At 40.7% G+C, this 20,279-nt stretch overlaps 1 protein-coding gene across 1 annotated transcript in view; it reads left to right on the top strand.

Annotated features, from left to right (window-relative positions):
* HACD2 (3-hydroxyacyl-CoA dehydratase 2) overlaps positions 1–17,659 on the top strand; it is a 91,725-nt gene extending 74,066 nt beyond the window's left edge. Inside the window, exons 5-7 of the mRNA XM_018045763.1 lie at positions 7,487–7,608; positions 9,459–9,637; positions 14,628–17,659. Of these exons, the coding sequence (XP_017901252.1) occupies positions 7,487–7,608; positions 9,459–9,637; positions 14,628–14,710 (384 nt within the window). The 3' untranslated portion in view covers positions 14,711–17,659. The remainder of the gene's footprint in view (positions 1–7,486; positions 7,609–9,458; positions 9,638–14,627) is intronic.

Raw genomic sequence — 20,279 nt, 5'->3', positions numbered from 1 at the left:
CAGTGCATTAATACATATAAAGCATTTAGAACAGTGCCTGGCACTTAGTAGGTGCTCAGTAAATGTTAATTACATATTAGCTATAATGTAACCTTATCTTTTCCCAGACTTTCAGTGACAATTTTTTGTATAACTGTATTGAATTCTTCTCTGTGTCCTGAAGCAGAGATATAATTGACTTTTAAAACAGAGATATAATTGACTGTTCACATAGGAATGAATTCTTTATACTTATTAAAATAGTTTCACAGTTAGCTGGTGAAGATTTATACATAATTACTTTTACCATACTTAAGGGATAATTAGCCCTGCTAATGGGAGTTATCATTATCTTAATCATCATTATTATCCTAATCTAAAGCATTTATTGAAAAATCTCATTTTGCCTTTTAAGTCAGCTAACCCCTTTTTCAAAGGGAGTGTTTGGACCTGCCCTTGGGGTACTTACAGTTTAAGACCGTAGTAATTTGAATGCCAGTTTAGCCTCAGCATTAAATCTATTGTTCCATCTCAAGTGTGCTTTTATTGATAGTTTTTGTTATAAATGTTCCTACATCTTCTTTTATGGTTATGTAGCCCACCTCCTCCAGCAGATTCAGATTCTTCATATCAAAGGCAATTTATAGAAACCAGGTGATATTTTTGCTTCTAATTATGTCCCCAAAGTGGTTGCTTACTACTCTGGTGATATTTTAAAATAATTTATTTGGAAATCATTTGAGGTTTACAGAAAGTTTAAATTAGAACAGTACAAAAGACTCTCATGTTTCCTTCATTCAGATTCTCCAGCTATTGACATTTTACTACATTCGTTCCATCACCTACTCCTCTGTATTTGCATATCCTTTTTTTCCTGAACCTTGAGAGCAAGCTGTACATGATGTCCTGTCCCCCCTAAATATTCAAGTGCATGTTTCAGACACTCCTACATCACCTGCATACAACCCTCCAATATGGAAGCCAAAACTGATAAAATACTACCGTCCCACCCACAGACTTCACTCAGATTTCACTAACAGTCTAAACAGCGTCCTTTTTTTCCCTTTGTGGATGGCAAGTTTGGCCTTGGAGTACAAGAAATAGAGGAAAACAATAGAATGGGAAACATCAGAGATCTCTTCAAGAAAATTGGAGAGATCAAGGAAACATTTCATGTAAGAATTGGCACAATGAAGGACAGAAATGGTACGGACCTAATAGAAACAGAAGAGGTGGCAAGAATACACAGAAGAACTATACAAAAAAGGTCTTAATGACCCAGACAGCCACGATGGTATGGTCACTCACCTAGAGCCGGACTTCCTGGAGCATGAAGTCAAGTAGGCCTTAGGAAGCATTACCGTGAACAAAGCTAGTAGACATGATGGAATTCCAGCTGAGCTATTTCAGATCCTAAAAGATGATGCTATTAAAGTGCTATACTCAGTATGTCAGCAAACTTGGAAAACTCAGCAGTGGCCACTGGACTGGGAACAATCAGTTTTCATTCCAATCCCAAAGAAGGGCAATGCCAAAGAATGTTCACACTGCCACACAATTGCACTCATGTCACATGCTAGCAAGGTTATACTCAAAATCCTTCAAGCTAGGCTTTAGCAGTACATGAATTGAGAACTTCCAGATGTACAAGCTGGGTCTCCAAGAGGCAGCAGAACCAGAGATCAAGTTGCCAACATTAACTGGATCATGGAGAAAGCAAGGGAATTTCAGAAAAACATCTGCTTCATTGACTATGTAAAGCCTTTGATTATGTGGATCACAGCAAACTATGGAAAATTTTTAAAGAGATGGGAATACCAGATCACTTTACCTGTCTCCTGAAAATCCTGTATGTGGGTCAAGAAGCAGCAGAAACTTACATGGAATGACTGACTAGTTCAAAATTGGGAAAGGAATATGTCAAGGCTGTATATTGTCACCCTGTTTGTTCAACTTGTATGCAGAGTACATCATGTGAAACACCAAGCTGAATGCATCACAAGCTGAAATCAAGATTGCCAGGAGAAATATCAACAACCTTAGATATGCAGATGATACCACTTTAATGGCAGAAAGTAAAGAGAAACTAAAGAGCCTTTTGATGAGAGTGAAAGAGGAGAGTGAAGAACCTGGCTTAAAACTCAGCATTAAAAAAACTAAGGTCCCATCACTGCATGGCAAATAGAAGGAGAAAATGGAAGCAGTGACACATATTATTTTCTTGGGCTCCAAAGTCAGAGGACAGTGACTGCAGACATGAAATTAAAAGACATTTACTCCTTGGAAGAAAAGCTATGACAAACCTAGAATAGTGTTAAAAAGCAGAGATCTCACTTTGCTGACAAAGGTCTGTATAGTCAAAGCTATGGTTTTTCCAGTAGTCATGTACAGATGTGAGAGCTGGACCATAAAGAAGGCTGAGCACTGAAGAATTAATGGCTTTCACATTGTGGTGCTGGAGAAGACTCTTGAGAGTCCCTTAGACTGTAAGGAGATCAAGCCAATCAATCTTAAAGGAGATCAACCCTGAAAATTCACTGGAAGGACTGATGCTGAAGCTCCAATACTTTGGCCACGTAATGTGAAGAGGCCAACTCATTGGAAAAGACCCTGATGCTAGGAAAGATGAAAGGCAAAAGGAGAAGAAGACAGAGGATGAGATGGTTAGATATAATCACCGACTCAATGGGCATGAATTTGAGCAAATTCCAGGAGATAGTGGAGGACAGAGGAGCCTGGTGTGTTACAGTCCACGGGGTCAGAGTTGGGCACAACATAGCAACTGAACAGTAACAACATACACATAAGTGTATACTCATACACATGTACATCTAAAAGTATATCATTGTGTATATCAATATGTGTAAATATATATTCAATGGATAGTTTATATATGTATAAAAGTGTATAAATCTGTGTTATAAAATTGTGGGCTCGTACCAGTTCCTCCAATTACAATCCAACACCATGGTATTCTTTCTAGGGTTCTCCCTTCCATGTTTGTAAATTCCTGTTCCAATGGCAAGAAGTCCCATTTTTTGAACTATATTGTTTTATTTACTTGGTTTACTTATTTACAACATGTAGCTGATTTTCCAGCCACACTAGCCATGTCTTCAGCCTGCCACCTCTGTGTCTCTCCCTCACCTCCTCATCCTCAACTGCAAGAGGGGTATTCTCCCCCACAGCAGCAGGGGTGTGTGTGTGTGTCTGAACCCCGGGAAGACAAGTCAGAACTGTTCAGAGTTTGGGGGCACAGGCTGGGTTCAACATCTGTAAACCTCACTTTTCCCATCTGTAAAATGGGGATTCAAAGAGGTAATATATGTTCAAAAGTGCTTGGCATATAGTATGAATTCAGTTATACTATTATTTAATTATATTATTATGTATAATTATTTTTTACTGCTATTGTCATCATAATTATTAAAAAGATTATTTCCCCCAAAGTTAAAAATGAGCAAAAGACATTTCTCAAAAGAAGATACACAGATGACTGATAAGCACATGAAAAAATGCATATCAAAACTGCAGATGCCACTTTGTACTCATTAGGATGGTTACTGTCAGGAAAGAAGAAGGAAAATAGCAAAATGGTGGTAAACACGTGAAGAAATTGGAACCTTTTTGCACTGTTGGTAGGAATGTAAAATGATGTAGCCAATGTGGAAAACAGTTTGGCAGTTCTTCAAAAAGCTAAACATAGTATTATATGATCTAACAATTCCACTTCTAGGCATACCCAACAGAATTGAAAAAACAGGTGCTCAAATAGATATTTGTACACTCATGTTCATAGCAGCAGCCAGAAGGCAGAAGCCATGCAAATGTCCATCAGTAATTGAATCATTAAACAAAATGTGGTATTTACATACAATATAATATTCAGACTTTAAAAGGAGGGAAATTCTGATACATGGCTTCAACAGGGATGAAACTTGAAAACATTACACTCAATGAAACAAGCCAGATGCAGAAGGAAACATAATGTCCTTCCATCTAATTGAGGCACCTGGAACGAACAAGGAAAAGAGTCCTCATGAGGAAGCAAGCATGGTGGCACCCTGCTCTTGGAATTGTAAAACTGTGAGAAAAGACATTTCTACTGTTCGAGCTACCCAGACTATGGTGTTTTTTAATGGCAGCCAGAGGAGAAACATAAACATACTCTTCACAGTTCTGCCAAGAGCGGACTCTAGTCTTCATCTCCTAGAGTTTACCGGAATCTCTTCTCTTCACAAATGAAAGGGCTATCAAGAAGAGAGAAGCCTTACCAGAAAGCTTGATCAGGGGATTTCTTTGAAATAACCAGAGTGGTGAGCAGTAGGTTCCAAAAGGCTAAGAAGAATAGGGTTTGCTCATAGAGATTTTCTTGTGTGGCACCATCTGTTTTTCTTTGAATGTAATAAAAATGACAGTTTTTCGTGTACTGATACTCCCCGAGCCTTTTAAAGTCCAACATATGATGCTGTTTGTGTATAAAGGTTTTTCTCTTGTGCCCATTTGTTTCTCAAGCTGAATTTCCGTGTAAACTCCCTTGGCTAAATTACACAAGCCACCCACTCCCCATGCCTCCTCTCTCACTGTAGAGCAGGGGGCTGAAACCTGCCGTCTGCAGTGTGGAGGGTCCAACACACAGCTCACTGCTCCAAACAAAGGAAGATTTTCTGGCTGGCCTGGTTGCCCCATGCCCATACCCTCATTTGTGCCATGAGTGAGGGCATGCAGCTTTGAAACATGACTTCAAAACATTTTTGGTCAACCTAGCCCAAACTGCTCATTGGTCTTTTAAACTCATTAACTCATTTTAACTCATTCCATTCTACCCCCATTTTGTGTTACCGGATAGTTATCTGCAAATTAGATAAGTTTGATCTCTGATTTTACATGAGCCCCTTCTTAATAACATGTACTTCGTGTAGATCTGAAGATATCATTTGTACAAAACGGTCATTTTCCCTATCCTTAGGCTTTTAAAAATTATGACATGGTCTTCACAGCTGGATTCTGGGAACAGACTTTTCACATTCCTCCTGAGTCTGTTGCAGTCCTTTTGGTCTAACTGTAGGTGTGTGTGAATCAAATACCTTCTAGACTGGATCAGAGCAGAAGGCTGGGGGGCTTGCTTGTCTGCTTTTCCTTATTTGAAAGCCTCCAAGACTACACAGAAACTAGTATCATGTATCACAGCGCAGGCAGCTGACTAGGATTGTATTGTTTTGCTCCACAAATATCTGTTGAGCTCCTACTTGTGAAAAGCACAAAGTGCTTTTGGGAATCAAAACATGAATAAAACACGCTTCCTGCTTTCAAGACTATTACAATGCAAAATATTAGAGAAGAACGTCTCTCATATAACCCAAAGATCTTTGAGTAAGGCTTTCAGCCCATAGCTGTAAAAGTATATCTCCTTAAGATGAGGATTACAAAGCATATCAAAAAAAAGCAAAGTGTGCTTTGAAATTGTATTTTGGTATAGATGGGTTTTAAGCAAGGATTTGTGGACAGACTGAAAAATGAAACATGAAAGCTTTAAAGGGGTTTAGCTTTTACTTTACTTTGGCTAATATAAGAGCACCAGGAAAACAGAAAGTATTCTCGCTCTTGACAGTATAAAATTCTTACTATTTTTAGAGAATAGTAACTGTGGATTTATGAAGTTCTTTGTCAGAGCAATTTAGTTAATAGGTATGTAAATGACTGCTTATTTCATTGTGTAGGCAGATCGCTCCATGTTCACTTTCTGAGGAAGAATATAAGTGCTCAATAACATTCCAAATGCAGAGAAGCAAAAGTTAAGGTTAGAATGCCATACTTTTGTTATATTAGATCTTAGGAGTAAGACAGAGAAGATCTTGTAAATGATATTTGTGTGGTTTGCTCAGTGGAACTTCTTATTCACATACAACTCTCTAACTGCCCTTTTCGGATGTAAGAAAATATAAGTGAATTGAGGTGCAAGGTTGTTTCTTATTCTTACTGTTGGTTTTCAAGCGTGAAGGATCATCATAAACTTAGCTGGAGTGGGAAGGCTGAGTATGCTGAAAGTTAATACCGCAGTAATAAATTTTCATGCAAGATTTGCAGTCTGAGGCATATTGTGAGAAAATCCCCTAAAATGAAAATACCTAAGAAGTCAGTGACAGACTTCATTTTTGGGGGCTCCAAAATCAATGCACATGGTGACTGTAGCCATGAAATTAAAAGACACTTGCTCCTTGGAAGAAAAGCTATGACCAACCTAGACAGAGACATTACTTTGCTGAAAAAGGTCCATCTAGTCAAAGCTATGGTTTTTCCAGTAGTGAGGTATGGATGTGAGAGTTGGACTATAAAGAAAGCTGAGCACCGAAGAATTGATACTTTTGAATTGGTGCTGGAGAAAACCCTTGAGAGTCCTTGGACTGCAAGGAGATCCAACCAGTCAATCCTAAAGGAAATCAGTCCTGAAGATTCATTGGAGGGACTGATGCTGAAGCTGAAACTCCAGTACTTTGGCCACATGATCTGAAGAACTGACTCATTGAAAAAGACCCTGATACTAGGAAAGATTGAAGGCTTGAGGAGAAGGGGACAACAGAGAATGGGATGGTTGGATGGCATCACCAACTCGATGGCCATGAGTCTGAGTAAGCTCCGGGAGTTGATGATGGACAGGGAAGCCAAGCGTGCTGCAGTCCATGGGGTCGCAAAGAGTCGGACACAACTAAGCGACTGAACTAACAGACTAAGGAGCCTTATTAGAAGCATATTGGTTTTTCAGCATGAAAGCAACTTCATAGGAGGCTGAGAATTCCAAAGCTCTTCTGGCTTTAGCCACCTCCTGTGATCAGCATGGAAGCCTCTGTAATCTTTGAGTTAAACCAGGCTCATCTGGGATCAGAAGTCACCAGTGGGAGAGAATAAATGGGCTTGCCTCTTAGACGATCTTCAGCTTCCCCCACATGAATTCATCCTGCCCAGGGAATTAGCTTCATCCTCAGTTGTGTTTTTATCATTATGTTGCCCTTCTCTGAAATTTCACTGGATTCCAAGTTGTCATGGAAATCAAATTAAAATTCTTATTAATGGAACCTAAGCTTTTCACCAGTTCACCCTTTTACTGTCTTGCCTAAGCATTCTTGGCTCCCACAATACCGGTTCACATTCTCCACATCATGTCAGCAAGCAAACACGCAGAAACTCACTCATCGTATTTGTTTCTCCCTGTGGGCTCCAGCTCATGTAGTTCCCCATCCGTGTATCTCTTACTCATCAGTAAGCCGAGTTTCTTCTCACTTGCCCCTCGTCCCTTGGCTCTGCAGTTGTCATAGACATGTCTGTATTCTTTATGTGGCAAGCTCTTTCTGTGCTGTGCTGTGAGCCCTGAGGTTACAGACCAGGAGCTGTGTTGACTTCAACCCCACCAGCTCAACAAGGGGGAAAGGTCAGCTCTCCACATTGTGAGTGCTTCTTTGTTAAAATGTTTTATGTGTTTGCTCTTTCCTTTGTCTGCCTTTTCCTACAGGTCCAGAGTGAAGACAGTGTCCTCCTGTTTGTTATTGCCTGGACAATCACAGAAATTATCCGTTACTCCTTTTATACCTTCAGTCTGTTAAACCATCTGCCTTACCTCATCAAGTGGGCCAGGTAAAGACATACAGGAATGAAGACTAACTTGGGAAGTATCACTGTACTTTTTCTTTATTGCCTAAATACTATTTTTTTATTTCTAAAACTTGTGTGAGGTAGGGGTTGGATGAAATTCTGCTCTGTGGATTTCATGAGGGCAAGTGACTATGTAACTGTGATTTATAAAAACACTTTTAAATTTTTTATCTCTACTTAAGTGATTTATTTGGAATCAATTCTCTCAGTTAAATTATTCAATAGAGATTTGATGTAGCATCCCTTTTTTGTCCATAGAAAACTTTACTGATGAGCTTCTGCCATTATGATGGTTTTTTGGGACCAAGTCCAATTCCTATCTCAATTTTTCCAACACAATAATTCTTAAATTACTCTTTAATTAATAACAAGTGTTACAGGGCACTTTTTAGCATATTATCAATTTAGTTTGCTTTGATTATTTTTAACAATAGTATTTGCTATGAATTTGGTGAATTTCTGATCATTCATCTGATCGTCTAAACTAACCTGTGACACAGCTGTGAGCAACTTTCCGAGTTAGAAAAGACTACAGGCATGAGCGACAAAGCCAAGGATCAGAATGGTCCTTGGGGCCAAGGTGCCTCATTTCATAAAGGAAAACGTGGTTCCTAGACAGTCTGTGAGTTTAATGATTAAACAGAGACCTAAACCAAATGTTTCCAAAGCGTGTGAACTTCTTTTTCTTTCCTCCCCCCCCTCCCCCCGCCCCCAGTAAGCATTTGTATTAGGAAAAGAGGAGAATGGGAAAAGTGTAGCGGTTTCTAACCAAGTTGGGCAGCACAGCTGATGGAAAACTAGAAAGCTGTCTCTCCTAGTCATAGCTGTCTCTCCTAGTTATATAAGGTTATTGGCCACACCCTGGTTTTAGTCTTCGAGAAAGATTCCTTTGTCTGTTTCTTCTGTGGCCCCTGGAAGAGTCCTGCTTTTCCACCCTCCTCCTAAGCATGGCTGAAGGTGACAATGGAGAGCATATCTTTCTTTCGTCAGCATACTTCCTGTATGTGGAGGTTTAGAGCCCAGTATTTACTGTCAGCCACACATAGCCAAAGGCTTTTTAAACATGAGCTGATGATTTCTTTAGCAATACTTATACCTCAGAATGGCTTCCAGTTAGTTCCCTAGGGTGAGCCTCTCCAAAATTCTTTTTAAAACATGGGAAACTCCTTTTTAAAGTGAAGAAAATTGTGTGGAGTTACCCATGTGATAGTAATTGGGGTTTTTAGGGGGTGGGGAGGGACTGGAAAATTACATAATGACCAACGCTATCATAAAATTTTTAATATTTTTTAAATTTAGCATGTATTTTATTTTTCACAGTAGCATGGACAGGCTTTTGAAAGCTTTGTAGTATATACACATTGGATATGCTGCTTTTTTCAGTCCACAGACCAGACTCGGTTTGCATTGTAGGGATTCTTGGATACCATGTTTCAACACCTTTCCCCGGAAACCCACACCCACTACGAGGCAGGACCCTTCAGTATGAACCATGACTCCGTGCTCCTACTTTACCAGTATTTGACATCATTTCAGTTATCTTAGGGGGTTGTTTTGAAGAGTTGTTTATTTAGTCAGCTCAGATTTTGAGGCTGACCAAATACATTTTATTTTAGAACATTCAGAAACATACCTGCTTTGGCCCTTTTCAAAAACTGGGCTGTAAAACCTGAATTTAAGCAGTGGGTAAACAGGAAAGTGTATAAACAATAGCTTTCTACAAGACCAGTACCAGTTACTTATAATCAGTACTGGTTGTGGGAGTGGGAGGGTGCATCTTTCTACTGAAGCTGGCTTCAAACCTCAGTAATGAATATTTTGTTTTGTTTTAGGTACACACTCTTCATTGTGCTGTACCCAATGGGAGTGTCAGGAGAACTGCTCACAATATATGCCGCTTTGCCCTTTGTCAGACAGGCTGGCCTGTACTCCATCAGTTTACCTAACAAATACAATTTCTCCTTTGATTATTATGCATTCCTAATTCTGATAATGATCTCTTACATTCCAAGTAAGTAGATATTTATACATATATTTATTTATGTTTTTAAAATTGGCTCAACAATAGCTAGAGTTAAATGCCTTTGGTTGTTTTTACACCATAAATGTTATTTATCGGGGATGCTTTGGTTCTCATTGAAGCTGACTGTCAGAAAGAATTTTCTCTGGTAGTAACTGAATAAAGATGAATTCCTCTCAGCTGCTAAAATGCAGTCCTTAGTGCGTGTGTTTGAAACAGTGAATGCCAGGATAGGTTAACTGCCTATTGGAGGAAAGTACTGAGTGGAAAGCAAAAAAAAAAGCCATTAGAGACCTTACCTTGACTTTTTCAGTCTCTTAAAAGCTGCTTGTTATGGTATTTGAAAAACACTGTAGAGAGAGTTTTACACTTTTGCTACATCAAAATAGACATTACTTCACTTTTAAGGAATTGGTAGTTGAGTAGAAACAAGTACAATAAAAATAGATTAATTGATTAATTTTTTCTTTATTTCTTATTTTCTTTTTTGGAAATAAACACTTAAAGCCATCTGAACAGAACATAGCATTCTCTTCAGGATGGTTTCTGATTATAAAGCACTCTTCCCTAGCAAATCCCATGGATGGAGGAGGCTGGTGGGCTGCAGTCCATGGGGTCGCTAAGAGTCGGACACAACTGAGCAACTTCACTTTCACGCATTGGAGAAGGAAATGGCAGCCCACTCCAGTGTTCTTGCCTGGAGAATCCCAGGGATGGGTGAGCCTAGTGGGCTGCCATCTATGGGGTCGCACAGAGTCGGACACGACTGAAGCGACTTAGCAGCAGCAGCAGCAGCTGAAGGTTTAAATATATAGATACTCAAATCTGCCTACCAGCACATTAACAGAGAGAAAAGGCCATGTTTGAGGCTTCTCTAAAGTGAGTCTTGTTTGCTGAGGATGAAGAGTTGTTTACTCCTTTTCTCAAATTCTGATGTTCAGTTTCTATCCTATAATTGATTTCCACATATCCAAAAGTCATGTTATACCCAAGGCCATGTAAACTGAATGCTTCTTCTCCCTTAGCTACTTCCGTTGGCATTATGACTCTGAATCTTATTTTAGGCTGTAAGATACTATATCCTCCCCTAAACCTCAGGTTAAATTCAGACTGGAAGGTTGGATTTTTCTTCAGCCCACAGCATTAACTGAATGACTCATCCTAACAATCACAGGTGACAAGCTTGTGTCCCCTTGTGGAAAATTGCATTTCATACATTTTGAGGGAAAAAAACGACATCCCAGTTTCTTGTGAACATTTATCTTGGAGAAGTTCTTGGATGCACTTCTGCTTTGTGATTCCTTTTACACCCTTTAGGAGCAATCAAGTCCTCCTCTCTGTTGCTGGAAGCAGGGTGGCTAGCGGCTCTCTCTCTCCAAATGTAAAAGGTAGTTGATGTTCAAACAAAAGATAAATATGGAAGAGCGTAAAAATTTAAGTAGTTAGAATTAACTTAGAGCTTTTCACCTTTCCGATTTTGTTCCCCTAGAGTTTCCCTTCCAGTCTCTGGAGCAACACTTCCTAACTGCAGTTTTGCCACACCCAGGCTAACCAGTATTATCCTGATGAGCACCATAAGATTTTTTTAAATTGAGCATAAGTCTTTAAATGGAGATAAATGGTGTGTTGGACAACTGGGAATGGGGCCAGGAGACTGTCATGAAATCAAACCAGTAACAAAGTGCTGCCTGGTTAATGGAAACCTGGGGCCCCTCCCTCAGAGGTGCTGCCAGGTTTCCAGCCTGTTGCAGGTGGGGCTGTGTTCCAGGAGCAGTTCTCCGGGCACTCTGCACCTGCTAGTCTCTTTTTGTGCTATGGGGGCCAACCAGAGCCAACCTTTTGCCTCTGCCTGCTGGCCTCTCGGTAGAGAAGGGACCTGGTCAAGCACAGGATGACAGGATTCCTGAAGGAAAACAAACCCAGTTCTGTGGGATTTTCCTCTGTGGCCTTAGAAGAGAAGAGAGCACAGACCTAGAATCAGCTGTCTTACAGAGAGTAGGGAAACTCTCTCCTCTCAGCCAGCGTCTGCTTTCCGTACCTCAGTCCTTCCCCATTTTACCATTCTCAGCCTCTTTTTAATGAGACAACTTGGCTTGGTTAAAGTCCATACTCTTTCATTTCTAGGGTAGCTAAACTCTTGTAGGACTAAAATAGGATTCATTCCAAGGACAGAAATTAAAAGTTTCCCTTCAAATCCTTAACTCCCCACCCAGGCTCAAGATGGCAGTGCAGACCCTGTCTGCTGCTACAGATCACTCGTGTCCGCTGGCGCTCACTCTGCTTCTGGCCTGAGCCAGTGGCCCTGAATGTTTTCAGTAGTTGATGTTGTTAATGCTGAGACCAGTTTGTACAGTTCATTCCAGCCAACTGCATGTTTCCAACTTTCCAAAACTTTGTATTTATAAGAAGAAAATGCAGAGTCAGGAGAGGTTGCTGTTGCCATGCAGCCTTCTTTACCAAATTTGGATTCCCTTCCACAACTTAGGTTTCTTTCAGTCTCCTCTCATGGGAAGTGGATGATGTACGTATCTTACAGAAAGCATTATGGTCCCGACCAGATGTCGCACTGTCGCACATGCGGCCCATGTTGTGCGTGGCCTGTGAGCTGCAGCCCTGGGAGTTTTCTCATAGCGGGGTGCTTTGGGTTCCCTCTGGGGTGCTCTCTCCTCTGCTGCAGCTGCAGTATCAGTATGGACAGTATCTGTTTACATTACCTGCTTTCCCCCTTTTGCAAATTGGTGAAAGTTAGCTGCAGGGCCGGGGGTTTAAAAAAGGCAGAGAGAAATGAGAAACAGTGATAGAGGGCAGGGTCACCAAGAAGCAGGGCACTGTCCACACTGTCAGTAACCATAACCACACCTCTGATTTTTAGAGAAACAGAAGGAACTTGCCCCAAGCAGAGTGTTTCCAGGTGTCCTCTGCCTTCAAGTCTTAAGAGCGCCCTTCTCCTTACAGGAAGGTGTGCCCAGTGACACCGCAGACACCCACCCGCCCTCTGTCACACCAAGATGGACACGTGCACAGCCGCCATCTCCATCCTACATGCCCTGAACTATAAGAGCAGAGGCTAGAATTCTGAGCAGCCTGGTGTCAGGTTGAGGTTTTCAGTGTAGTTAAAAGCAGGTACCCATGTATCTGGAATTACTTCAGTCACTGGAGCTGGTGTGACCATGTGAGTGATTGAGATGGAGATGGTGTCCCCCAAGTTCTGGTCACCAGGGGGTCACTGCCAGAGGAGCAGAGAATCTCTGGCCCAAGTACTTCCATTTTCCCCGTCTCCCCAACACATTTCTTTCTCTCGGGCACTGAGCAACTTCTGGAAGAATGTAACAAAATGAAAGGGCCATATCTGCTCCCCATTTCTGACCCAGGAGCCTCGGTAGCTGGAAGGCCCTTGCATGAGGATGAAGGTGTATTTAGCCATCTTGTTGCCACTAAAGGCCTATTGAATGGCTTTTGGATCGTTGTCCTGCGTCAGATCCTGTGGGTCCACAGCCACACTTTATATGAGTGACATAATCACAAATGCAGCCAGTGGAAAAGTCCTTAGTGTTCTTTGCCGCAAAGTTTCCCTTTACTAAAGTATATCTATAGAAATGTGACTAGCCTCACATTTTTAAATGATTACAATTAGCATTCCTTATGGTTTAATTATATCCTTACTTCCAGTTTTTAGATTATAGAGCTTGTCAAATTTTCTGGCGTTCATACCAAAATAGTTCTCTCACTGTTGAATTTTATGCATAAGCTGGGTCTTTTCTGTGAATAACTTCCTGCCTGCAAATAGTGAGTGGAGTGGATGGCAGTGCTGTTCAGCGCCGGGGCCTCCTCTGCAGTTTATCAAATCTGTGTGCACACACCCACTGATGTCTTGGTACTTTGGGAGGATCGTTTGACATTTGGCCAACTTGGAACCCATTTGGAAAGAAAGAAACTGTCAGAGAAGAGTTGGCAGTAGAAGAAATCACCTCCCCCAAAACACAGGTTACTGTCTAAAATATAGAGTGGAGCTGTTGAGAAGGGAAGGTGGATGGTGCACGTCCAAGACCATCTCCTGGAATATTTTATGTGGTTTTTGAACCCCCAGTTTACAGTAACCTCGTGAAGGTCAGATAGCTTAAGCTGGCATCTCCCAGCAGGGACACTGTAGGCCTTTGGGGTGGGACAGTTCTTAGTCATGGAGGACTGTCACATAGTGTGGATTTTGGCATTACTGGCCCCTTGCACTGAATGCCAATAATATCCCCACTCCAGTCCTCCCACCCGCATTTCCAGCTACTCCCTAGACAGGCAGTACCACCCTGTTCAATCGAGAGCCAGTCCTTTTTAAAGTAACTCGTGAAATGACCAAGAACGGAATCTCCAGTGCATAAGGGTTTGCTTTTCATATCCAAACGTGGCTTAGTGGTGTTCAGATCAAACGCCACTCCTCGGTCTTCCCAAAGAACAGCATTTCTCTGGAAGTACCTTTGGGACATCCTCCTGGGTGACAGAGCAGGGGGACAGGGAGGGCGAGGCTGAGGGTCAGGAGCATGCAGCCTGGTCCTGACTGTCAGTGATTTGCTGTGAGACCGCAGGCAAATGCCCACCCTCTCTGAGGCTTCCATTCCTCCTCTGTGAACAGGAATGATAACTCCCGCACTAGAATTCATCCCCTAGTTGTTGGGAAATCAGAGAATAAATGTGAAGATAGCATGAGCTTGTGTAAAGAGTATGATTTGGCAGCTCTGTGGAATCTTGATTGGTAATGCTAGTGACAGTAGCATCTGACATTCCAATCCACGTTACCCTTCCCTCTCGGCTAAAGCAGGAAAGTAAGTTTCTTTGTGTTTTTCTTCTTTCTCCAAGCCCGTCTTGTTACCATCCTTGGTTGCTGGGAGAGAAAGTGGTTGGAGTCAGAGAGGACCTCAAGTCCATGTGCTTTACATAGAATGTGTGGTTTAAAATCACTTCCTTAACCAATTCTTTCTCTTCTTTGCAGTTTTTCCCCAGTTATACTTCCACATGATACACCAGAGAAGAAAGATCCTTTCTCATACTGAAGAACACAAGAAATTTGAATAGTTCCTTCTTCCTGCACATCCCCAGAAACAAACTTTCCAATGACAAAAAATGCTGCAGACTTTTTCAGTTCCTAATACGTTTCATAGAAAATAAGTAAGAACTATTTTTAAATACTAAAATAAATAAATAAATAAATAAACCAAAATCCAGTGTCACCTGGGCCTGGGATTTTCTAAAAAACAAAACAGAAAAATGAAAGCTGTTACATAAAACATCCTGGCCGGTCCATTTCAGCATGCTCTTTCAACCAGAAGTTCCCAGTGTTTATGATGGCGCTAGAAAGGGATTTGGCATTCTATGTCCCCCTGTTTCCTTCACATGTCTGATAAGTGAAAGATCTGTAACACTAGCTCCTTGAGCGTTACAGTCTGAGCCCTGAAGTTGTGCCCACTGAGTGCCCAGCTTGGAGCAGTTGCGTTTCAGGCTGCAGTGTGCTTAGCATTCCCTCTCAACGTGCTTGACTGCATGCTGGAAGCCGTTTGTTCTCTGGCACGCTCTGAAGTTATGGCTGGGACCTTCCCCTCGTGTCTAGTGAATGAGTTATACAATGTACATGTCTGTGAAACTTTGGGGTAGTGCCTATAATCAGAAAACAACTAGAACCCTTTTGTTTGTTTCCAATTGAGTCGTTACTGCTTGCCACTACGAAATGTGCTTGAATTTAATAAGTATGTGTATATTGTAGAGAAGCTACCTTAACTGGGGCTCCACCTCAATCCTATTTTAACAAAACTGGACAGTTTTGAGGAAGGGAAAGCTCAGTAGCTAGTCAATGACGGGTACCTTTCACAGTACTATTCTCAGAACACCCTGAGTAAGGAGTTTGCCAGGAGCTATTTTCGCTTAGGGACCTGAAGCCAGTCTAGTGCACAGAGGTAGAGAATCTGTTCTTGAAAGCACATGGAAGGTGTTACTCTAGAAATGGAGTTTTGAAGAACAATCAGGAATGGGTTTATGTACCCTTATTATTTTATTTTTACATTTTTATTCAGCTCTTCTGTTTGTATACTTTTCCTTATTATGGTGCTATGTAATTCCCACCAAGTTGTAAGTCCAGAGGCAGTGAAATGTTCCAGTTGGGCAGTCATGAACTAAAAGTAGTATCGTCCCCGCATTTTGGAGCAGCCAAGAAATACTTTGGACATATGGACATTGTCTAATTAACGTCTTGTCTACATACTATAATTGCTAAACTGTGCATTTAAGGCTTTTCAAGAAAGAGTTGGATGAAAATGTAAAGCCCAAGTTTAGACATGCATTAGATTTTAAATATACAGTGTTCTTTACGGAAACATTTTCCCTTTTTTTTTTTAATTGGTTGATCTTTTAAAAGTCTAGCTTACTAGCTTACTGACTGGTTATCAACTGAAATATAATTGCCAATATTAGAAGGGTGTCATAATGGAAAACTTTTAAATGCTTATTTTAATAGAAGCATGAAAATTAAGATGAAAATGAGAAGAAAATATGCAGCCTGAAATTTAATGCAAGCAGATGTATAATACATTATTTTTGAATTGATCATTAAAATTCTGCTCCTTAAAGGCAGCACTCTTGACTTGGGTGTGTGAGATTAGAATCTATTCTTGTATTTGATAAACAAAATATGTGGGAAGATTATTTTTCATGCTTTTTTCTCTTATTTTTCCAAAATGTTTTTCTACCATAAAATAGAATCAATTTGGGTTATATTAGCCTTATTACTTAAGTTGAGTAAGAATTTTTTCATTTGTGTTTGAAATAGTTATAGAAGATGGGATGAAAAATGCAAATTTTCCAGGATTGCTGGATTGGGAGTTTTATTCGGGCCTCTCTATTATAATTTGTCATTATTTATGAAAAACAATCTGTCACAAATAGTGGTCATGCATCCAATTGAACTTTGACAACAAGAACGCAGCAAATAACTCCCTTCTCAAAAAGGGTCTCAACCCCAGTGTGTATTTTTGTCCACCAACATTTAAAATGCTCGTTGCAGATAAGTAAGGCATGCACTGTGTCCTTCAGTCACCTCTCTCAGTAACTGGTTTCTTTATCTCTAATGTGAATTCATTTCTCTTTGGAAGTGGTGGTGTTCGTTTATGAACTGAGAACGTCTAACCCTACCGGATATCACATCTTGTAAGGTGTGGATGAGGAAGGTGGTGTTTTGGTGGGTATTTTGTCAGACTCAACCACGTTCATTTCCGGGCAGAGTCAAAGGCATCATCTGCGCCACCCCCCCCAACCCCTACCTGATTGGGTGTTTCAGATCCCCCTCTTCGGGGACCACCTCCTGGCAAAGAATTCTTTGAGATACGCAGTAGTGCCGTATCGACACAAGCTGCTAATCTGCGTCTTGCTGTGTTCTGTTTGCTAAGGTTGGGGTCATTCACTTAACATGTACTGACTGTTTTCAAAGGCTCCGTGGAGAGTTAGTCATGCAATAAAGCACATCCACCTGATGGAAACGTTCCCCTGGAGCAAACTTCCAAGAGGAAGGGCTTAGAAAGTGTAGCTTTGAGGCATGTGAAGAGATTGTGCCCTCACTTCCACTTGTGTTTTTGGTTATTCATTTATAATAAAAGGTTGGCATTGATGTGGTACAACCTGCAAATTAGTTTCAATTCTGAGTTTTGGATAAAGCATTGTAAGACAAAATCGGTACATACCGCTCCTTTGAAATTTGGGTAAAAAATTATACAACCATATATAAAGTCATTTTTATATTTTTTCTATGTTGTGAAAACCAAAACTGTAATTTTATAAGTCTTTGATTCACTAAAATTATATAATTTAAATGTATTTTTTGTATATTTAGAAATAAGGAGTTCAAAGACTATGCTTAACTTTCTATGCATGCATTTGGAAGCTGTTTTTACCTGATAATGTAGAAATAAGTTGTATTCATAAAATACTGATCTGTGTTGCATTTCAAAATAAACTGGTGTGTGCTCTGCCTGGATTTGATATCCGACCAGTAGATCTGGTGATTTTTCACATTGAGTTGGCCTGAAAATGGTATTGTAGGATTATGGAAGTTTCAGTTCCATTATGGATTCCAGCTCTTTCTTAAAGTTCTTAAATCTATTTCTGCTCTTCATAATGGTTCTACACTTAAAGGAAAAGCAGACAAATTATATTGAGGTTTCGAAAAAATCATTCTTCCAAGCAGTCAGTCTTCAAGCTTACCTTGCTAACCTCCAATCTGGCTGCAGAAGGACAGGACAGATTCATCATATAGGGACCAGGAGAAATAAAAAATTAATCAGTAAAAGATGGAGGGCCCTTGTCTTACAGTGTGTATGTATGTGAGTTTTAATCTTAATTTTTCTAATATAAGAGAGGAAATTAAAAAAAAAAAAAAGAGAGGAAATACTGTTGCCCAGCAATGTTCACCTTATGAAACAAGTACTTGGTCAAGCGGTCCAGTACCTCCTCCTAAAAATACCTCCAAGCACAGAGCAATCCTAGAAACTGCTTTACACACAGTAACAAGCAGGGAGAAAGACTGAGAGGATACTCAGCTCGGCTACTTCCAACCTCTAGTTCTAGACCCCAGATTTCCTCCCCTCAAAAGTGCTAATGTGTCCATGTGCCAGTCCCTTTCTAGTTATGTCTCTAGGTGGTCTCAGGGTGCCTCCAGCAGAGGCATGAGCCCACCTGAGTCTCCCAGGTCCTAGAAGTATCACCCTTGTCCAGGACTGTGGAAAATGTTCCAAAGAGGAGCATATTTTTTCTGAATGCTGTCTGATCACAGAAATTACCAGCATAGTGGTTAGAACAGCCTCTCTCCTCGTATAGAGCTAATCTACTTTGGAGATAGGCACATTTATGAAAAGAAAATTATTTCAGCTGAAACTGAGGAACAGATGGTAAAGTTAATAGTAGAGGCTATCCAGAAAATACAACTTTTCCATCTTAGAGTGGCAATGGGAAACCAGCCAGGTCTTTGTAATTTGTCATTGTCATATTTTATAGCAATTATGTGTACTATGTTAACATAAGCTCCAGCCTTAGGAATTACCATTGGTATAATTGAGGCCCACTGCTACACACACAGTATTCCGAAAATACTGCTGTGTTGTTCTGTTCCCTTTAACAAGAATGAAGAAACTAGCTTTGCAATTCCGTATATTTTTTTTATTCCAGCATTACAAATAGACTAGTTCGTTGTTATAGTTTGGTGGTGAAGAAACTGTTCTAAACATTTATTACCAAAAATAGCTATACCTATTAACATTCCCCTGCCTGCAACTAGGAACCAGAGTTAGAAGAGAGCTGTGTAGGTTTTTCTGACCTACACTTTGATTTAAACATGTGAGAAACTGATCTGGGGTTTTGTTTTTTTTTTTTTTTTTTTTTTCCAGATTTAGAGATATAACCCTTACTGTTACAGGGCAAGATCTCATTACCAAAAATAATCTTTTTTTTTTCCCACAAAAAGGCAATTCACCCTAAGAGTCACTTGATAAGCAAAAATAAAATATGTGAGAGGCAGTGTACTTTAAGCACCTAATACCCCTTTCATAAACCTGTTTATGTTTGGAAATTGTATTTTCTGTTCACTAATTCCAGAACATGGACTTATTACCATGGCAGCGCTTCCACATCTATCTATGACCCTGGATGCAATCCCGATGCTTTTTCATGCTGGACTTAGTTAAAGCCCTAAGGCCATTTCCGCCTCCGTGTTGTCCTAGCTGGGTGGCCCCACTGGGGGGCAGCACCTCACAAGCGATTGGAGGTCTGGGGAATCCAAGGCGTTTGGAACGTAGCTTTGACCCAAGGGCAGAAAGGCACACTAATAAAGGTCAGTCACAGACTTCTATTGTCCATATAAAGTAAAGGCAGCCTGGTGTTTTGGAGGGGTACAGGAAATAACACTTTTTTAGAGCAAAAAACCCCAGTTTGGATTTGAGCTTTGAGGTTCCAGCTGTTCCTGCTGCGGAGACCTCCCTGGCTGGGACTGCGCAGGCTGCCTGGTTTTGAAATGAGAGATATTGGAGCCGGTCATAAAGCAGGTGTTAGTGCTCCTGCTTAATGGAGAGCCTGCTTGTTAATCTCTGAAACATTCAGGGAGGTCAGTTCCCGCTCTTCTTCTGTCCCTGGATATTTTTGGAGGGTGGCCTGGGCCATGAGAAAATGTCAGGCCACCTTATAAGGCCGCGTCTGGCCCCGAGAATGCTTGTCTGCAGCATGTCCAGTACACTCTGGGTGTGAGTTGACTCTTGGACTGTGAGTTTTCTCACAGATTTAAAATACTTCTATTCATGCCAGGGATTATTCTCACTCTTTAAGAGGCTTAAAGTCGTCCCCAAGAGCTGTTTAAATGACACCAATTTTGGCCATACCCAATAGATCACCCAAGGCATGTATAATCCCTCACAGCCACACTAGTTGTTTGTGCCAGGGCAGATAGTCTACTGCAGGTGGTTTGTTTATTTTTCTAGTGTATGTCAAAGTGGAATCCACAGAATATTAGTTCTGGGGGCAATGGGAGTACAAGTATGTTAGGGAGTGGGGGGGTTCTGTGGTTTAAAAAGTTGAAACGAAAAGTTTTCTCTCCTGCTGGACTTTGTATATCTTT

Source organism: Capra hircus, chromosome 1 (assembly GCF_001704415.2).
Source record: "Capra hircus breed San Clemente chromosome 1, ASM170441v1, whole genome shotgun sequence".
Lineage (NCBI taxonomy): Eukaryota > Metazoa > Chordata > Mammalia > Artiodactyla > Bovidae > Capra > Capra hircus.
Note: the sequence above shows the minus strand (reverse complement) of the source record. Positions and strands in the feature narration are given on the sequence as shown.